Source organism: Falco cherrug, chromosome 7, assembly GCF_023634085.1.
Source record: "Falco cherrug isolate bFalChe1 chromosome 7, bFalChe1.pri, whole genome shotgun sequence".
NCBI classification, from domain to species: domain Eukaryota; kingdom Metazoa; phylum Chordata; class Aves; order Falconiformes; family Falconidae; genus Falco; species Falco cherrug.
In genome coordinates this window covers 2,706,595-2,724,967 of record NC_073703.1, presented here as the reverse complement: position 1 = coordinate 2,724,967, position 18,373 = coordinate 2,706,595, and the positions used below count along the sequence as shown (strand labels likewise).

At 57.7% G+C, this 18,373-nt stretch overlaps 1 protein-coding gene across 4 annotated transcripts in view; it reads right to left on the bottom strand.

The window, feature by feature from the left end:
* Positions 1 to 18,373, bottom strand: part of LINGO1 (leucine rich repeat and Ig domain containing 1) — a 169,590-nt gene that overhangs the window by 15,882 nt on the left and 135,335 nt on the right. Inside the window, exon 1 of one of the 4 annotated variants that reach the window (XM_055717160.1) lies at positions 2,066 to 2,593. The exons of 2 other annotated variants lie outside the window; for them this stretch is intronic. In XM_055717160.1, the coding sequence (XP_055573135.1) occupies positions 2,066 to 2,071 (6 nt within the window). In that variant the 5' untranslated portion in view covers positions 2,072 to 2,593. Of the gene's footprint in view, positions 1 to 2,065; positions 2,594 to 18,373 lie in introns of those variants that run through there. One more of the 4 variants, XM_055717161.1, reaches the window with a different exon arrangement.

Sequence of the window (18,373 nt, the reverse complement as noted above, 5' to 3'; positions counted from 1 at the left end):
CCCAGACATCGCCTCCCACAGAGACCCAGCCCACGCTGCTGGGATGGGCAGGGGGCTGAGATGGGCAGGGGAACAGCACGGGTTCTGTGCACCAGGACAGTGAGGCTGTCCCTCGGCTCTGTGGCACCTGGCACAGGCACGAGGTGTCACTGGCCATTGGCACTTGCAAGGGGTCCAGGAGAGGGACAAGGCGTGCGCTTGAAACCAGTGAAGGGACATGGAGGAAAGGGGTCGCACACAGGTCTGGGCTATGGGGCTGGCGTGGGGCTGGGGTCGCTGCCTTTGAGGTGGGATGGCTTGGGCCGCGCAGGCAGCTCTGCCGAGACCCCTGCACCCCCGTGGCGGTGGGCTGGCTGATGGCACCTCCACGCTGCTGCTCCGGCAGGCAGGAAGGTCAGGTCAGGGCTGCTGCAAGTGGCAGAGCAGCGAGGAAAGGGTTAAGGCTGACGGGAGGGCTGGGATGGGGCTGGGGAAGGGATATCATTTCAGAGCAGGGCTCCGGTAGGTGGTGCAGGGGAAGGGGAGATGGAGGCAGAAGGGAGAAGGAGCAGATCTGTGGAGTGGGGCTGCTCCTGGGGATGCCTGAGCTGCTCTGCACCCTGGGCTGGGTGCGAGCGTGGGGCTGTCACACCAGTCCCCTGCTGCAGGCCAGCAGGCAGGATCGCTTGCTGGGAAGGACCGTGGATGGCGACTGCTCAGGCGGTAGCTGGGCTAGTGAAGGCAGAGAGAGGCGGCACAGCCTCAGCTCGCCAAACAGCACGTACCGGCGGCGAGGAGACCTCATCCCACCGGTGCCCACGCTCACCCACCATCCCTCCCTCCTAGTGCAAATCACTTTCACGGCACCAACACTCCTATTTCTTCTCGGAGGTGGCACCTCCAGCACCTGGAGCAAACCATGCCTCTACCTATTTATACATCCAAGATGCAAGGTGAAAAATCCGATAACCTACACACAGCATCAGAGCGTGACAAGCAATGGCACTGCCCGGGAGGGCTCCCAAAGCCCTTCTGGCCAGCAGGCTCTTGGGCATCCTCAAAATCCGTCTGCCCTGCGAAGCCCCTTCAACATGAACCCCTTCTTTTTTCTGCCAGACGCAAACCGAAGGCTCAGCCCATGCTGGCAGCCTGACCCTCCCCAGCATCTGCCATTCTCCTCCCTGGCTCCTGTACGTGGGGCTGAGCCCAGGCTGGGGGACCCTTCAGCGCTCCCAGAACCCCCGCCCCGGCGACTGAGGGACCATCCCATCAGGCAGTAACTCCCCACGGCCCCGACTCACCTGCCTCCAGGCTGGGGGGCTGGTGATGGAGAGGTTAGCCCCCACCCAGAAAAATTATCCCCCTTCATGGCTCCTGCCTCCAGCCTGGTCACCCAGGGCTGGCGAGCCCTCCCTGCCCGTATTTAACCCTTCGTGCCTCTGCCTCGGGGTCAGGCAGAGGGCCCATTCCTCCTCTTGAATTAACCCTTCCGGGCCGGGGAGCCGGGCACAGCCTGCCTGAAGGCTGATCCCCCTGCTCCCCAGCAAGCCCTGGCAGGGAGCGCTGTCCCGGCCATACCCTACCTGAATATGTAATCTGCTCCAGACCGGCTTGCCTAACTACCGGGAGGAGGAGGAGGAGAGCTCCCACATCAGGATGCAGCTCTGTGCTCCCCTCAGCATCACCCAGCCCCAGCCCTTAGCTGGGCGAGTCAGCTCCGGGTGGCCGGGACCCCAGCCCCGCCTGGCTGCAGAGGGGCTGCGGGGGGCAGCGCAGGGGTCCTGGGGGGGCGAGGGGGCTCAGCAGCGGGCAGCCGCCCGGGCACGGCGGGGCGGCGGCGGCAGCAGCACCGGAGGGGATGGAGGACAGCAGGACACACGACCCCCCCAGCCCCACGCCCCGCGGCGGGCAGCCCCCGGCCCCGCCGGCCCCTCCCCGCGGTACCCGCACCTCGGTGCAAGCCGGGCACCCGCATCAAGGTCCCGGCCCCGAGGACAGCGCCACGGCTCCGGGCCTGGGGGGCACGGACCCCCCCCCCGCTCCCCCAGCCCCCGTCCCCCCGCTCCAGCGCCCCCGCCCCGCGTACCTGCATCTCATCCTCGCCGGCGGTCTCCCTCGGTCAGAAATGGCATCTCCCCCGGCCCCCCCTCCGCCAAGCCTCCACCTGCAGTAACGCAGCTCCCCCTCTCCGCAGCGGCAGCACGAGAGGCGCCGGCGCTCCCGGGTCCGAGCCGCCCCCCAGCCCCGAGCCCGGGGAGGGCCGGGCCGGGCACCGGGGCCGCTCGGGGCCGCCCTAGGGACGCGCGGCCCCCGGCTGCCTCCCCTCCCCCGGGCGGCCGGCGGCGGCGGCGCTGCGGGGCGGCGGCATCGCCCCCCCGGGGCGGGCTGGCACGGCCCGGGCTCCGCTCGCCCCGCTGCCGCCGGCCGGGTCTGCCGCGGCGGGGCCGCGCTCAAAGCCGCCGCGCCGGCCCCCGCCTCCCCTCCGGGAGGAGCCGCCGGCGGGCGCGGGGCGGTGCGGGGACGGGAGCGGCGGCGGCGGCCGGTCCCTCCTCCCGCCGCCTCCCCCGCTCCGGCGCGGCTGGGAGGGGGGAGCCGGGGGCGGGCGCAGCCCCCCGACCCCCGCGGGCAGCGGCGCTTTCGGCCGGAGGGCGGGGGTCGTGGCACCTGCCCCCGCGGCCGGCCGGGGCCGCTCGCCCCCGCAGCCCCGTGCAGCCCCCGGGGCGCAGCCTGGCGGCCCGCAGGGGCCGCGCTCGCCCCGGCGCCTAGCCCCTGCCCCAGCCCCTGCCCAGCCCGCCGCGGGCAGGTGCCCGGCTACCCTGGAGGTTTCGGAGGCTCCGTGCTACAGCAGCCACCTCTGCAAAGCGTTTTGCTCCTCTTTTTTCACTGCACCCCCTCCCCAGAGGAAAAGGGCTGCAAGGGGGTTGGGGGGGGGGGGCGGACACGGGACGACACAACACCACACGCCTCTGAGGACTGATCTGGGACTTGGGGATCCCAAAGGCTTCCTCAGAGGCTCAGCACACGCTAAGCTGGTGGCATCTCATTCAGGACTAAGTGCACAGCTTCCTGATGCTGCCCACTGCTTCACCCCTTCCATAATGGACACTGATTTATCGAGCAGCATTAGCAGATTTGCCCAGCGCTGGCTCTTTCAGCGGAGGCTGATTTCTCCGGCAGTAATGGACACAAACTTTGCTTCTAATGTGCACTTTCCCCTCCCGCTTCCTCTCTCAGGGCTCTCCTGGGGCACTTCCCGCTCTGTCCTGCTCCTGCCCAGCTGTCCCTGCAGCGTGGCTGGCCACAGGCCAGAGCAGACCCAAGACCGCTGCACCAGGGCCTGGCACCGGCTGGGGCCAGAGGCTCTGCGGGAGTCCCATTGCTGGATCCCATGAGCCTTCCCTTGGACGGCTCTTTTAGCCACTGGGAGCTTTTGAGGAAGGTGGCAGCTTGGCCTTCCTCCACCAGCCATTTAACCAAGCCCAGGGGTGGAGATTCCCATGCAGAGCATCCCTCCAGGCAGGCTTCCCTTCCTCCCTCCTGCGAAAGCGGAGCTGTGCTCGCCCCAGGTCTCTCCTGGGTGATGAGCCCCCCCCGCCTGCCGGGAGGCGTGCCAGAGCTGGGCCAAATGCCCACCAAATGTGCCATGGAGCACGGGACACAGTGGCTGTCCCAAGCTCCATGTCCCTGCAGTGGGCTACGAGCAAACCCAGGGCAACGCGAGCCCCCCTCCGCACTCTGGCAGAAGCCACTGCCTCCCCGCAGCAGAGCCTGTTATCCTCCCGCACAGCACACGCAAGCTTCTGAGCGGAGCAGGAATAAACAAAGGGTAGGCACTGCGAGCTCGCCAGCTGAGGGCTGAATCACTCCAGCTCCCTGCTCCCGCTCGGCACTCCTGCCCACCCCTGGGCTGCCGCCTCCTCCTGCGGGCGCAGACCCTGGCTGGGCTGGGGGGTGGGTGCCCGTCAGGCACACAGCCCTGTGTGGGCTCGGGCAAAGGATCCTCATGGCAAGAAAGACGGGGAGGTGAGAGCATATTGTGTGTGCATGCACACTCTGCTCCCGACATCAAGGAAATTCAGCCTGGCCCCTCTCAGTGGTCCTCAGACCTTTACTCAGTGCAGATCGATGCCTCTTATTATTATGGCTATTTCAGCGATGCCATCGATGTTAATAGCACTTCACAAACACAGACAAAGCCAGCAATCTGAAAGCGGCCAGAAAAAACAAACAGAGGACAAAAGACAGGCTAAGAGCTCCGAATGCTGTTTTTAATGCTTCCCCCATGGTTAAAGCTCCAGTAAAGTGCAGGGCATTGTGTATTCAATAATAACCCCCCCGCAAATCATTCCTGGCATCGTCTGATGTGAGAGAGGGAAATTTCCCCTCAGCCCTTCCACAAAGATACAGCAACTACGCCATGCAAGCAGCACTGGTGGCCATGGGAGAGCGATGCTATGCACTGCCTGGAAGCAGGGGGCCTTCCAAGACCGTCTTTCCCACCTTGGCTCTGCTGCCGTCCCCACCCCGGCGGCGCAGAACCAGAGATGAGCTTTTGAGCTAAGATGGCATCCACGCACACCTCTCCTATAGAAAAGTCCTGCGCAAAACCTGCCTTTTCTGTAACCTCCGCGTGCAATGTGTGACTCGGGCAAGCGAAGGGAGCAGTGCAGCAGAAGCGAGGGCAGCACGGGCTCACCAGCCGTTGTAGAGGAGCAGAGCCCTGGTTTGCTTTGCCAGCTAGGGTGGTGCACGTTGGTCAGCAGTGGGGTGAGGTGATAGGGAGGATGGGGAGCACGGCGAGAAGCAAGCATCACTTAGTAACGGCTCTCCTAGCTGAGCACAGGAGCACAAAGGCCCTATCCATGGCACCAGAGTTTAAGAGGAGCCAGGACGCCTGTCTCCCTAAGGAACCACGCTGCCATTTGGGCTCTTCCCTTCCTCCAAATGCAAAGGGGTACCTCTCACCCCACCGCATGGCAACATGTCCTTCACTGCAAAAGCCCCAAGGATGCTTTGGCCAAAGGCAGATCCTAGCAGCAACAAACCCTGTTGATCTCTGCAGTAGGAATTGCACCAGCGCCTGCTCAGAAGCCCCCAAGGCTCCCACGTTTCTGCATTTGCCAACCCATCATCGTAAGCTCTGTGCTGGCGGTTCCTTTGTGGCCTCCCTGCACCAGAACGTTGCCGTCACGCAGCCCTGGTGTAGCCGTTTGCTACAGCAGTGAGCAGTCAGGATAGCTGCCCAGGGGTGAGGCCAAGGCGCATTCCCCAGGGACCAGTGAGCAGCACAGCACCAGAGGCTCAGACCCACCTGGAACTGTCAGGCTGCCCCCAGCCCTTCACGGGCCACCACTGGCCAGCATCTCACCACCACAATTAACACGAGGGCTGAGACCACCTCGCACGCAGACGGTGACACAGCCCACCCTTAACACATGCTGGGTATGAAGGTCCTGCTTGAAGAGGAGCAGTGATGTGGCTCAGAGGGGGTGAGTTCATAATGTTACTTGGGAGAAGGGCATCAATGGGACACTGGGAAAAAGAACAGAATAACTGGGTGCTACCATTCCTGGCAAGGGGCTACTTTTGTAGAAGGGCATTCAGAGTTAGAGGTAAGGGTGAGCTTACTGCTCAGGTCCCCGAGGTGGTGTAGCATGGGTGACAAAGTGCTGGGGAAAGCCAGAAGCATGCAACCAAACCTCACTGGTCTCCTGTCCCAGCTAACAATCCCTATCTATTTGCAGCTGGCAGCTTTGCAGTAGATACGCTTTTTTTACCCTCTCCCATCACCTTCACTGGCCTCCCCCATGCTCTGGAGACCAACCCTAGGTGTTGAGGGAGGCCAAAAAGACCCACTCAACTGGGTCAACCTCTTTCTTGCAGCATGGAGTGACTCAAGGGGCATCCCTGTCCTGCAAGCGTCACTATCTCCTCCTGAACTCCCTGTAGCCCCAGGCTGCAGAGGACACCACAGATAGCAGCTCCGCTCACAAGCCCTCATCAAACATTTTCGTCTTTAAAACCTGCAGGGAGTGGCAAGAACATTTGGGTGTCCATCTGCGGGGCCTCATCCCTCAGACAGATGCTCCAGCTCTTTGCCACTGCCATCCTCAGATGATAACGGGCTGTGGCAGATGGTTCCCTTCTGCAGGCAGGAGTTTATCCCTGCTCTGAGCTCCCTCCCAGAGAGGTGGCACCTGCACACTGCGTGAGGGACCGAGCCTCCCACCTGGGCAGCAGGGAGCAGACCTGCCCCTCAACAGGGCTAGCTGGGATGTTCTCATCTCTCTTGGTTTCAGCGCACGTGTCCAGGAATCCCACAAAAGGTCTAGAAAGGGCTGAGCTGGCAGGAGGGAGATGGATTTTAATTACTCCCATTATTATTATACTTCCTTTTCTTTCAAATTTTCACACTTTTGTCTTAACAAGCTGAGCTGAGAAAATACGTGCAAATGCCAGGCTGAGATAAGATGTACCACACCTTGAAGTACTGCCAGCACCAGCTCTGGGAACGCCAGATCGGCTGTCTGCCCCGCCAGCCTCCTCCCTTTGCAGCATGGGCAGAGGGAGGGTCTGCACCCACCCTGCCCTTGCGCACCAGGAGGGGAGGGTGCCCTGTGTTTCCCCTGGGCTTGGCCGGCAGCCGCCTCCTCCGTCCTGCCCAGTATTAACCAGTCCCCAGAGAAGGCAGCTGTAACCTCCTGGCTGCTTGGGATGGGGATGGAAAAGTGCCCCAGACATCTCATGTTGTGCCTTGCACAACACGTGCACACAGACCTCCCCTGCCCGCCTTGGGGACGCCGCCTTCCGGGCAACAGGAGCTGTTCCTGAGGATGCCCGAGAGCACCTGGCCCCTGCAGACACAGTCACTCAGGGGAGAAACGTGTTCCTAGGTCACGTGTGCTTTCTTCCTTGGAGGTGGTGACATTTCAGGGTGTGTGTGGGGGGAGTGGGATGAAGGGGCAATGCAGGATATTCCTGCCCCCCCATCCCCATGGCCATCTGGATGTGTACTGATGCCTCCTCACAGCAGGCTGAGTCAGTCCAGTGGCTTCTCATTATCAGCTGGAGGGAGTCCAAATCCTGCATTGTTCGGCTGCTCCTGAGTGAAATTGAGGATCGTTATCAAGTATTATCATAATGGTTTCTCTCTGTACTGTCTTGTACTGCTCCTTGCCCTGGTCAGCTGATTGATTTGGAGCAGAAGGAGGCAATGTACCAAAAATCCTTCGACACCAGCCGCCCGCTTGGGACAGCTGTGGCAGGAGCCATGCAACACCGCTGTTGACATGGGCTCGGGCTGTGCAGGCCACGGAGGGCGATCCCACCGCGCTGCCCATGCCCAGCTGGGCCTGCTGGGAAGCTGCTTGCTCTGGCAGCAGATGCAGCCCAGCCCACCCACAGGCATCCCTGCTCAGCTGAAGCAAGGTGAGAGGTTGGAGATGCCTTGCCTGTCTCAAATCGTGCCTTGCCTATCTCAAATCATGACAGGACCTCCATGATGCTGCAGGGAACAGGTAGAAAGGGGAGAAAAAAGGGCCTTTCTGTAGCCTCCCTCAAGCAGGTGCCGCCGAAGGGGAGATGAGCTGCTAGAGCACAGGGGCTGCCCCAGCCCAGCTCAGCCAGGTCTCTGCCAGGGCACTGCCTGTCCTGTTCGAGCTCAGGCTGTGGAAATTAGCCCTTGCTCCGAAACACTCTGCTGTGGAGAGAGGGCACATGTCCTAATGTCAGCCTGACTCAAGTGCCTGATAGCTTGACTGCTCTGTCAAGCAGCCCAAACACGCTGGCTGAAAGGCTGTGGGAAAAGGCTCCATTAAATTCTTAAGCTCATTGACACATATACAGACAGTATTAATAATATCAAGCATCTCAGTGTCTATTGTAGCCCACATCCAGGAGATGAAAGATAATTTCTGGGACAAGGAAGTTATGACAGTGACAGCTTTTTAACAGCTTGGTGTAAGAATAGGAGCCACACAATGGGACAAAGAGCAATGATTAAAGATCTTTACACAAAGGAGAGAGGGCCTGAAGACCACAGTGAGCATGGAGGACATGAGGGTCGTGTCAAATGCCCACGCAGAGAAAGAAAAGGCTGTGTTGGACAAGGAGGACGGGAAGGTGGTGTGGGAGACGTCCCGCTGGGGCTGACTCACAGATGCTTGGCAACTAACGGAAAGGGTCACGGTGCCTGGTGGGGATGAAATGGGCTCTTCACCTTAATGTTTAAAAGAGGTTTGGCCCCTGCCTGGTGAGCTAGGCAGAGAGATGGGCATGCCTCGGCTGGGGCTGCAGCCAGCCTGGCACGCCGTGCAGGGAAAGGCAATGCTGGGGAGCAGGGGAGGGAGCCGAGCTCTGCTGGAGGCTGGGCAGGGACTGGGGAGCAAACACGTCGGTCGAGGAAGGGGAGATCTGGCATGGGGCAGGGCGAGGAGGGAGCTCTGCTCCCCGAAGGCCAGAGAAGAGGAGGCAGTGGACATAGCACCCGGACACCCCTGGAAGCGTAATTATTACTAATATCCTTAGTGTTGCTTTGCACACATACACGCTCCCCTAATGTACACTGCACATGTAAACAGCCTTCTAGTGACATTTGCATGCCCAATTACATCTGCACATCATTGATTTACATGCACAGTTGGAGAGCAATTAAAACGCCGGAGCCTACTTCGCACTTTCACAGCCACCTCTGTGAACCCACCCCGAAGAGGAAGAGCACCTTGTGCCAGGGCCAAACCCTGGCCTGGTCCCCAGCCCTGGCCCGGTCTCCAGCAGCTCACGCCTTTTGATCCTTGCCCTGGCAGCAGTGTGAGGGGAGACCCCCAGCCCCAGCACCCACCAAGGCAGGTGGGCTCAGGCCGGTGCCCTCTCCTGCAACTCCAAAACCAGCTCTAACATTTGCTGTTTGCTCAGCTCCTGTCATAAGTGACTGGCGCCTTTCCAAAAAGGATTAAAAGCAGGGAGTGAGAAACATAAAAGCTCGTGTAATTATGTGCAAAAACCCCCTTAATAATTTATAGACAGAGAGGGTAAATATCTCCGTGTGTTATTCAAGTGTAGCTCATTGTCCCGTTTGGCTAATACCCAGAGTGCACGCATCACAGGCTTTATCCGGGAGGCTGTTTTGCCTTTAATACCTTTCATAAATTATTGAATTTATAAAGAGCAAAGCAGGTGTCATGTCGCTCCTATAAACAGCTCGTTAGTTAAAACTAACGAAGGTGGGGAGCAACAGTTTCCTCTTGCCTTGTCTGTCTACCCTCTCGCTGTCTCTGCTGTCACTTGCGACACGCCGCAGACCCCAAGCTGGGGCAGCCCAGTGGCATTTGCCTAAAAACCTGAAGTCCCAGGGAAAAGCATAAGGACCGGCTACAGCGACATGGCCTGTGGCACCCCTACCCTCCAGCTTTTGGAGACCTGCTTGTGCTCTCAGGGGAGGGGGCAAGGATGGACGGGTGGGGAGGATCCCCGTCTCCATCCCCAGCTCACCTGCTGCACTGTCACCATCTTCATGTCACCTGTGGTCCTCTGCTTGGATGCAGCAATGGGGTATTAGCTCCTGGGGTACCTGAGGATGCTCTGGGCGCTCTGCTCCCAGGGGCAGGGAAGGCATGGAAAGCAGACCCCGAGGGCAGGACAGGGCAGGAGGGCTGTGTGCCGGCCCTCTCACCACAATAGTCTGTCCAGGGCCAGGGTGCAAAGCCCGAGGGCTGCTCCTGAGTGCAGGGGCTTTGGATTCAGGCTGCCTAGGGGGAAGCACAGCATCTCCATGATTTTCTGCTGAGTGAGGCAGGGTGTTAGAAGGCTGCCTCTAAAAACAGCAGACGTGTGACTGAGTCAGGCAGCACGTGTCTGCGCGAGGGAGTCAGCCAGAGCACCCACGCACAGGAAAACCAGCACGCAAGCGTGCCCACGCAGCCTCTGCCGGCCGGCCGGGCCCCCCCTGCGGGCTGTGCCCCCCACCCCTGCGCTGTGGGCCGGGGAGTAGTGAACGCATGCCGCCAAGGCAGAGCAAGCCTGCGCGCAGGGAGCAGCTGGTTCGGAGGCTCCACTTTCACACCCATGAGAGAGTCATTGAAGAGATGAACCCCCACATGCACCCTCTCCAAATATAATACATATGCATTAAAAAACAGATACAGAAAGTGGAGCCATCACAAGTATTTTAAACAGAGTTTAGAGCAGCTAGAGCCAAATCAGGGTGAACATGCTGCCATGCAAAGGACCCACACGGAAAGCGTTGCTGCAGCAAAGCCGGCAGTGCCAGCATCCCGACGGCCACAGCACGGAGATGGGGATGCATGGAGCAACCTGAGCTGCTTCGGTCCACGGCTGCCAGCAGCGAGGTGCGTTTGAGCCACACAATGAATGGTGGACCCTGAAGAAGACCCAGCAGGGCCTCGTGGGCATGGGAAGAGGGAACTGAAACTATTGATAATCAATTGACTCCTTCAATTACAGAAGCCTAATGAGGTAGCACAAAGTCAGCTCTAATGAACATCAGTTTAATAGAGGTGGTTCCTCAGGGCGCTGGTTTTTGACTCAAATCTTTACAAGGTAGGAAACACTGCAAAAGTATCAAGCAATTAGTGTCACTTAATGAACACACATTCCCTGCTCTCTGCAGAGCAGACAGTTCGTGGAGAGCAGTGGCTGTTACAGCATGGGGCATCCCTGGCCCCTGGGGGAGGTCCTGCCCTGTGCCCGGCTGGTGCCCAGTGGCACCAGGGTGGCCTGGGAGGCAGCTCTGCTGCCGTGGCTTTGCTGGCAGCGTGGAGCTCGGTTATCCCAGCACAGCACAGCGTTCCTGAGGATGCTGCCGGATGCATTAGTTGCTGTAAAACGAAGCAAATGTCAGAGGGCCCAGCTCTCCCCTATGGGCAGCTATTTTTTTGGGGTGTTTTGGTGATGACAGCATAAGTGACAAAACAAGGTCACTACCCGTTGGTCCCGATGCCACCCTGGAAACCTGCTGTTCCCCATGAAATGCAGGGACAAGCGGTGGCCTAGGGGTGTGACAGCTGCAGGCAGAGCCCAGGGAAGCTCGGAGGAGCACGGCGTGGCTGTCCTGGCTCAGTGGGACACTGTCGAACTGGAGCCGGGGTGCGGTTCCCCCACAAAGCCGGGATCCCGGCGGAGCATCCCCGTGGAAGGCACAGTGCTGCGCCAGCTGTGTTGGGCAGCGATGACCCACTAAGGAGCCCCCAGCGGAGTAAAGACAACCGAACACCTATTCTGGGTCTCCAAGCCAAAGGCTGTATTTCAAATCCACTAATCAGGTGAGAATACAGCAAACTCTCACGGAGTGGAGCCGGGGAAGGAGGGGGAACCTCCGGCTCCCAGTTGCGCTCCCCACGCCACAGCCCGGTCCCCGTGGGGGCTGGAGGGGGCTTTGTGGGAATGGCCCCATGTGACCCATCAACACCCACCAGAAATGGGCTTCCAGGGGAAGGGTCCCTCCACTCTCATGGGGGAGGAGCCCCAAACCCCTGCTGTACGGGGTGCATACAGGGGACCCTTCCAGCATCTCACCCTCCCCGTGCAGGGGCTGCTGGGGTCCTGCCTTCGCCCAGGGCCATCTAGAGCTCAGTCAGAGCACAGATGCCATGAAGAGCCCAGAGAGAGGGAGGGGAGACCCCCTCCCACACCCTGTTACGATTATGAAGCCAAACCCCCCTGACACCTGCGGTACCCAGCCATTTTTCAGAAGTCATGCCTCTACCCGAAAGAGCTCTTTAAACACAGAGACATTTCCTATGGGATTGTGTGGTCCTGCCAAGCTCCCGCGCTGCCCAAGCTGCTGGAGGGGCACCAGTGGCTCAGCCCCGCTCCTCACAGACGGAGCAGATGGAGGCACCACTGGCTCCCCGAGCCCAGGTGTGTGGTGCAGGGGCTGCCCACGCCTCCAGCTGCTGTGGCAGATGGAGATGGTTATGTTCAGCCTGCTGGGACTGTGCAGGGGCTTGGCTGCAGCCTCCCTGCCCTGCTGATGGGCTTGGGAGCAGGCTGGGAGCACAGTGGATGGCTGAGAGAGCCCAGATGCTCGGAGAAGCACAGGACAGGTAATTCACCCATGCAGATGTGTGTGCGTGTCTGTAAAAGCTCTTGGGTCTGAGCACCAGTCCCCAGTGGTGCCAACGTGTGGTGTACCCCCAGGACATGTGGCCCCCTCACCCAGCTGGGGGAAAGCACAGGTAGGAGGTGAGAAGCCCAGAAAAGATTCCTGCTCTCCCTGCGATCCCTGTGCAGAGCTGGGCCAGGGTTTGCAATGGGAAGAGGGACCCAGGAGCCTCCCAGGATCACTGGTGCTGGCAGGATAAGCCAGAAGGGAAGTGAAAGGCAGTGGATTGGAGGAAGAAGGAGAGACACAGGTAGATTTTGGCAGGGAAGACAGCCCCCCATGCTTGGTACTAGACCTATACGAAAATCTGAGTCTAGGAATCTCCGGCTCCCATGAGCAACTTATCCGAGACCAATGGAACTAGCAACTGCCCCAGCTCTTACCAGCCCGACAGCACTGACTGCAGGTGCCAGCCCTGGGGGGTACCGCACCCTGTGCTCAAACAGATCTGCAAAGATCCCCAGGGGACAGTCCCCTGGCCTGGCTGCTGGCCAGCCTCTGGGTGGGCAGGCGGCTGCTCGTCCCCTCCAGCTCTCCCAGTGCCCATCTTCCCTGCAGCGTGGAGGGGACACGAGGCGCTGGTCCTGGCTGGCCTCCCCCAGACCATCTTGTCACAGTTCATAAGGGCCAGAAAAGGTGCCGAGAGAGGGTCTCGGGAGCGCAAAACGCCTGGGGAGGTGGGGTGCAGGCTGGGGTATGGAGGATGCTCAAAGAGCCGGTTACATTAACAGCTACACAGCCCCAGGCGCTGGAGATTATTCTCATCTCTTTTCTTGTTTGGTCGACTTACTCAAAGACTATTAGTGGATTAACAACAATTTTTACGATGCTGGAGCAGCATCTTCACAGGGGGTTTAGGGAAGTGGCAGGGGTAGCTTTCATCATACCCTGGAGCCAGTCTGCAGCTGGGCGGGCTCGCCAGGGGAACAACAAGAGGCAGAGAGTCCTGGCAACAGCTGCTCTCTTCTCCAAAACTGGCAGTGTTGTAGAGAAACCGTGCTGTCTGGAGGGCAGCAACGTCAGAGGCTGGCAAGCCACGCACTCCCTCCTGCCTTCTTCCCTCTCACACATTAGGCTTTCAGCTTCTGGGCTCCATTTCACGGGGAGGGCTTGGAGACGCAGGGGACTGAACCCGGGGATGTGGGAAGTCCCTTCCCACCTTCTGTCGCTACATCCTGCGCCCCGCAGGCAGTGCCCACCGAGGGTGTCGCTCCGATCAGCTCTGCTTCCTTGTCCCAGAAGGTCCCACGGCCATGCCCTGGCCTCCCCGCTGCCCTCACAGCCCACAGATAAGCAACCTCACGGCGTCCCTTATTTTCCTGGGCCATGTGGCAGAGTCTTCCCCCTCCCCACCCCCCCACCCCCACCAACTGGCAAAGCTCCAGCGGTTTCCCCCAGAGAGCATGCGGTGAGACACAGCAAGAAACAACTGCAGATAATTAAAGGATTGAATGGGGTATTGGAGAAGAGCAGGGAGCCTGCAACATCCATAAATAGCTCGCCTTGCCGAGCTGCTTAACTCCTTGCTTGTTCTTGCCAAAGTGCAGACCCCAAAGGGATGGTGCCTGTGCATGAATAGGGGTGGAAAGTTCAGGAGCGTATTTTTAAACCATTCAAGCTGTACTCAGGCTGAGTGATACATTATTGTCTGTGTGTGTCACTCGAAATGTCTTATGAATACAAGAAAAAAAAAAAAAAAGCACCATTTTGCCTCTCTAAACTCCCACCCCTCTGCTCCTACCCAAATAACATCAGGCTGGATCTGACAGGCGAAGGGAAAGCACCACGAGGTAAGGTTGGATAAAACCAGCATCAAATGCTTTTCTCTGGCGGGATGAGCCCTGGTTTGCAGGGCCGGAGGGCAGCGGGGCTGGCAGCAGGTCTGGGGGCAAGCGGCACGCTCAGCAAAGGGACAGCAGCGTATCGGGGAAGACCCTGCTAGAAAAATCCTGGGGTCCCCGCAGTGGCCCCAGGAAGGGCAGTACAGCCATGTGCCTGATGGAGACAGTGTCCTTCATCTCGCACGGCAGCAGATCTTCCCCAGACCACGGGAATACTGAATGTAGAGCTGGTGACCCAGGACAGCAGGGAAATAGGGTCACCTAGTGTTGACTATTGACCCAAAAGCACGAGCGGCATCAACCCATTGCTCACCCCTGTTACCCCAACCCGGGTCAGAATAGGATGGCATCACCTCAGTGCCATGATGCTGCCCACCCTGAGCCTCTGGGGCCTCTTTGGGCAGCTGACACCTGGTGACAGTGGCAGTCTGCCAGTCCCTAGGGCTGGCAGCCATCCTTAAGCCGTAGCTGGAAACAGAGATACCAAAGAGCCCAACAAACAGCTGGAGCCACGGTGAGATACAGTGGGACAGAGGGAAAACAACCCAAAAACTCACTGGGAAATCATTCCTCTCCTAAATGGTGCTGATGTAATTAAGCAGCACGGGCTTTATGAATGATACCATCTCTGCCTCGAAACACATCATTACCTCTCCCTGTTAGAGCAGTATTTTAAAATATATATTTCCCCTTTAAAAGCCTGAGGAGAAGGCTCCATGGCTGGGATGCCGAGATACGTTGCTAATCACCTCTTATTTCACCAGTGGCAGGGAAGCATTTCGTGCCGAGCTCCGGCTCTCCAGCATGCACACCTCTGCTCTGAGTCACCGTGGCGCACTTCTCCCCTTCCTCTCTTCTCCATCGCCATCCCTACCACTGATACTGGAGGGGATGATGGAGCCAAAGCTGCATCCTCCAGCCCCAGCAGGTTTGAGCATCCCTGTGCCCAACCTGCCTGGGACCCTGGTGCCAGGGGTCGCCCCAAACCTCTCCACCCAAGCTACGCGAGCCCCTCACCATACTGTTTGCCTTGTTTTACAGAACCTGGGGCTTAAGGAGATATTTCACTGACTGCTGACCCGAGCTGGTTTTCCCACCCCAGCGGGGTCTGTGTGATGCTCTCACTTTGGTACAATTTGAACATTTCTGTTCCCAGGCGACTCACCAGCCCATGCCACATCTGCCATGAGTGCTCACTGCAACAGATTAGAGAGGCCCAAGCAAGAACGAAGGGCTTTTGTGCTAGAAATTGAAAGCTGATGGAGTGTGTCATAGGAAAATGACAACAACCCATTGTACCTCGAAAGACAATTATTTTTCCCTCATTGGAAGTGATTGAATTTCTCCATCAGTGACACTACTAATGTCGTCAACACCAACAGCTCTCTTAAGGAAAGGCTCTTTCTCAGCTGCCCACCTGAAATCTGCTTAAACCTGCCCTTCCCTCCCCTCCCTGCTTTGCTTCTTGGTCTTGTGGAGGTCGTGCTCAGCTCACGGCCAGTCAAGGGACCAACTTATCAGATGCACACGCTCTCCCTTCCCATCCCCGTGGCTCCCGCAGATGCATGCCTCGGTTAGATCTGCCCCTCCAGACTATTTCTGAATACGCTACAGCTGGAAATTACAAAGTTGAGTCATGTTGCTTAACTGCAATTTGCCATGCTGCTGCTATCTGCATGGCAGCGATGGGGCCGCATTCCGCTGCCTGATGTATGTACCCAGACTGGCGAAGAGAAGAAGCTGGGAGACACGATGCCTTTTCTAGAGACGGGGAAAAGGGTCAGGGTGCACCTCCAGCTGCTGTGGGATTTCAGTGCTGTACAGCCACCAGCACCCCAGAGAGCCCGCTCTCCCTGCAGACCTGGAACATCATGCTTGGGCACCTCCAGCCTCCCCAGCTGTCACCTTCAGTGTCATGGACACTCATGCCCTGAAGCCATGTGGGTTTCTCAGCAGGGTGAAACGGCTGCTACCCAAAAACCCCTTCTCTGAGTGATTTTGGCCCAGAATCTGGACTAGCACAAGCCCCAAGGGCTGCGGGGTAATGTCCTTTGTGAACCTGGGGCACAGCCATGTTTTCTAGGGGTACTGGCTCCCTCCCATTCCTAAGATGCTTCCCCCACCAAATCCAGCCTGTGCTAATGCTTGCTGGCAGAAAGCCAGCATAATTTATTAAGACACACAAACTAATGAATGAGCCACAGAAGCACTAGGAGCCCAGTACATCCCATAACACCAACCTGCACTGGGCTACCTGAGCCTTGCAAGGCTCCTCACCACCTTTGTCCTCCCCAGCAAAAGCCCAAACCCTGAGGACGTCGGGGAGCGCAGGATGGTGCCACCGCAGCGCATGCCTCTGGGGGTACAGCGGTCACAGCCAGGCCCATACCAGTGCTGTGCAGGGCAAAAATGCCAGCTGGAGGGATAGGGAGGGTGATGCCACGTCAGGGCGAGCGGCGAGGTGGGCGCATCACCCCGCTCCGTCTGTGGGTGCCACGCAGGACGGGGCTGGGAACTTCACACGCTCCGGCAGCTTTCAGACCCGCATATGTTGTGTGGGTTGAGAGCACATATGTTAGATACACACACATCGACGTGTGTGTACGTATATATATACACAGACATATATGAGAGAGACTATTATAGATACAGATTTACATATATAATCAACATCAGAAATTACTGCAGGATTTTTAAGACAGCGGAATCAGCCCCAGGTATCAGAAAATGGCTATCTTTAAATGGCTATCTTTATCTCTGCCCTCTCAGCTTGTGCCTCTGGTTAGGCTGGCGAATGCCACGTGTCAGAGCCCCAGCTGGGGAGGCAGGATGGGTTCTGGGAGGGTGCTGGGGAGGCAGGGCTGCCTGTCTCCCACACATGCACTCTGCACAGTGCCCCGGGAAGGAGCAAAGCACCCTCCCCAGCGTGCAAGCCAAGAGCCACAGGCAGGGCACACGGGTACGTAAATCCTACAGCCCGGGAGGGAGATGGAGGGGATCCACCCGCCCGAACGCAGCCCACATCCACGAACAAGCCAGATGAACTGCCGTATCACTAATGGAGAGAAAAGGTCTCTCAGGGGCAGGATTAATCTCTTTCTAAGGTGGCTGCCTGAGAAAGGTCAGATGAATTGTGCCTGGATGTGCCTTTTTTCTCCCCACTGACTATAAATGTCATCCAGCCAGTGGCCTCAGAGGCAGGTACCTACAGAGGGGCCACACGCAGATGAAGCGAATCCAAGTACGTAGTTGCTGCTCTGGATCAATCCTGGTGCTACACGCATCCACAGGCAGCACAAGAAGGCAAACACCCTCCCCCCGGCTCAGGGTTTGAAAATCTGAGATTTGTTCCAGCTGTTAAAAAGTTATGACCACTTCAGCTTGGTAAGTGAAACTTTTTCATTCATTGTGTCGGATAGCCCCAAGCAGCGTCACCCAGCTGTAAAGTACTTTGGAGTTGACTCAATGTCACATTTAAGTGCTGGATGTATCAGAATTCAGGATGCTTTGGAAAGGTTATGTAAACCATTACATCAAATCCTGGGAGAGTTATTAAGGTGAGCGGCAGAGCATGGGAGAATGGGTGATTATCTTGCAGCAGTACCGTGGAACAGCACGAGCGATGTCCAGCTTAAGGATGTAACTCATTCTCCTTACAAGCCTAATTTTGTTTCTCCCTAGTGCTTCTTTTAAAAAAAAAATTTAAAAAATTTGAAAAAATATCTGTTCGCCAAAGAATTCTCTATTCCGGAAAATAATTATTTGAGAGAGTCTCCAATTAATCAGCTAAGGCATTGAGGAGATAAGAAGGTTTGAAAAATGGAAGTTTCTCACTATTGGAAAAGTCTTCTATTCCCGACCCCCTCTGCCTTCTTTTTTTTTTTTTTTAGAATGTCATATTTTAAATTCAGCGTGGTCTATTAACTCCAAATTTATTTTATTCATCTGAACTCGTGCCTTTGAGGACTTGGGGGAGGACTGCATGGTTAATTTTGGAGTTATTTGCTATGGACTCTTGAACCTCTCAAAAGTGCATGGGCTCCCCAGGGAGTTCCTCAAGTCTGCAGCCCTTGTCTTCAAGGACATGAGAGCATCTGCAGGGGCCTGCAATTTTTCAGAGTCTGGAACGGACCCAGCCAGGTTGTAAGACATTAAAGAAACCTTTAGGAGCAGCCAACGTGTTTTGTAAAGCCCAGAGCCAGTCTGTTTGGGCTAAGTAACGGCAACAAGCTTGCAGGGGCAACATGAACGCTTGGGAAATTGCAGGCCTGAAGCAGGCAGTTGAAGGATCTCTGTAAATCAGCAGCCATTGCGCTGAAAAGCTTTGGTGCTGTTGTGATAAAGCAGCCAAGACATGCTAATTATAAAAACATCACTGCTGGAAGTCCTACGGCACCCTGCCCAGAGCATCTCCCACATGGCGATGCTGCCT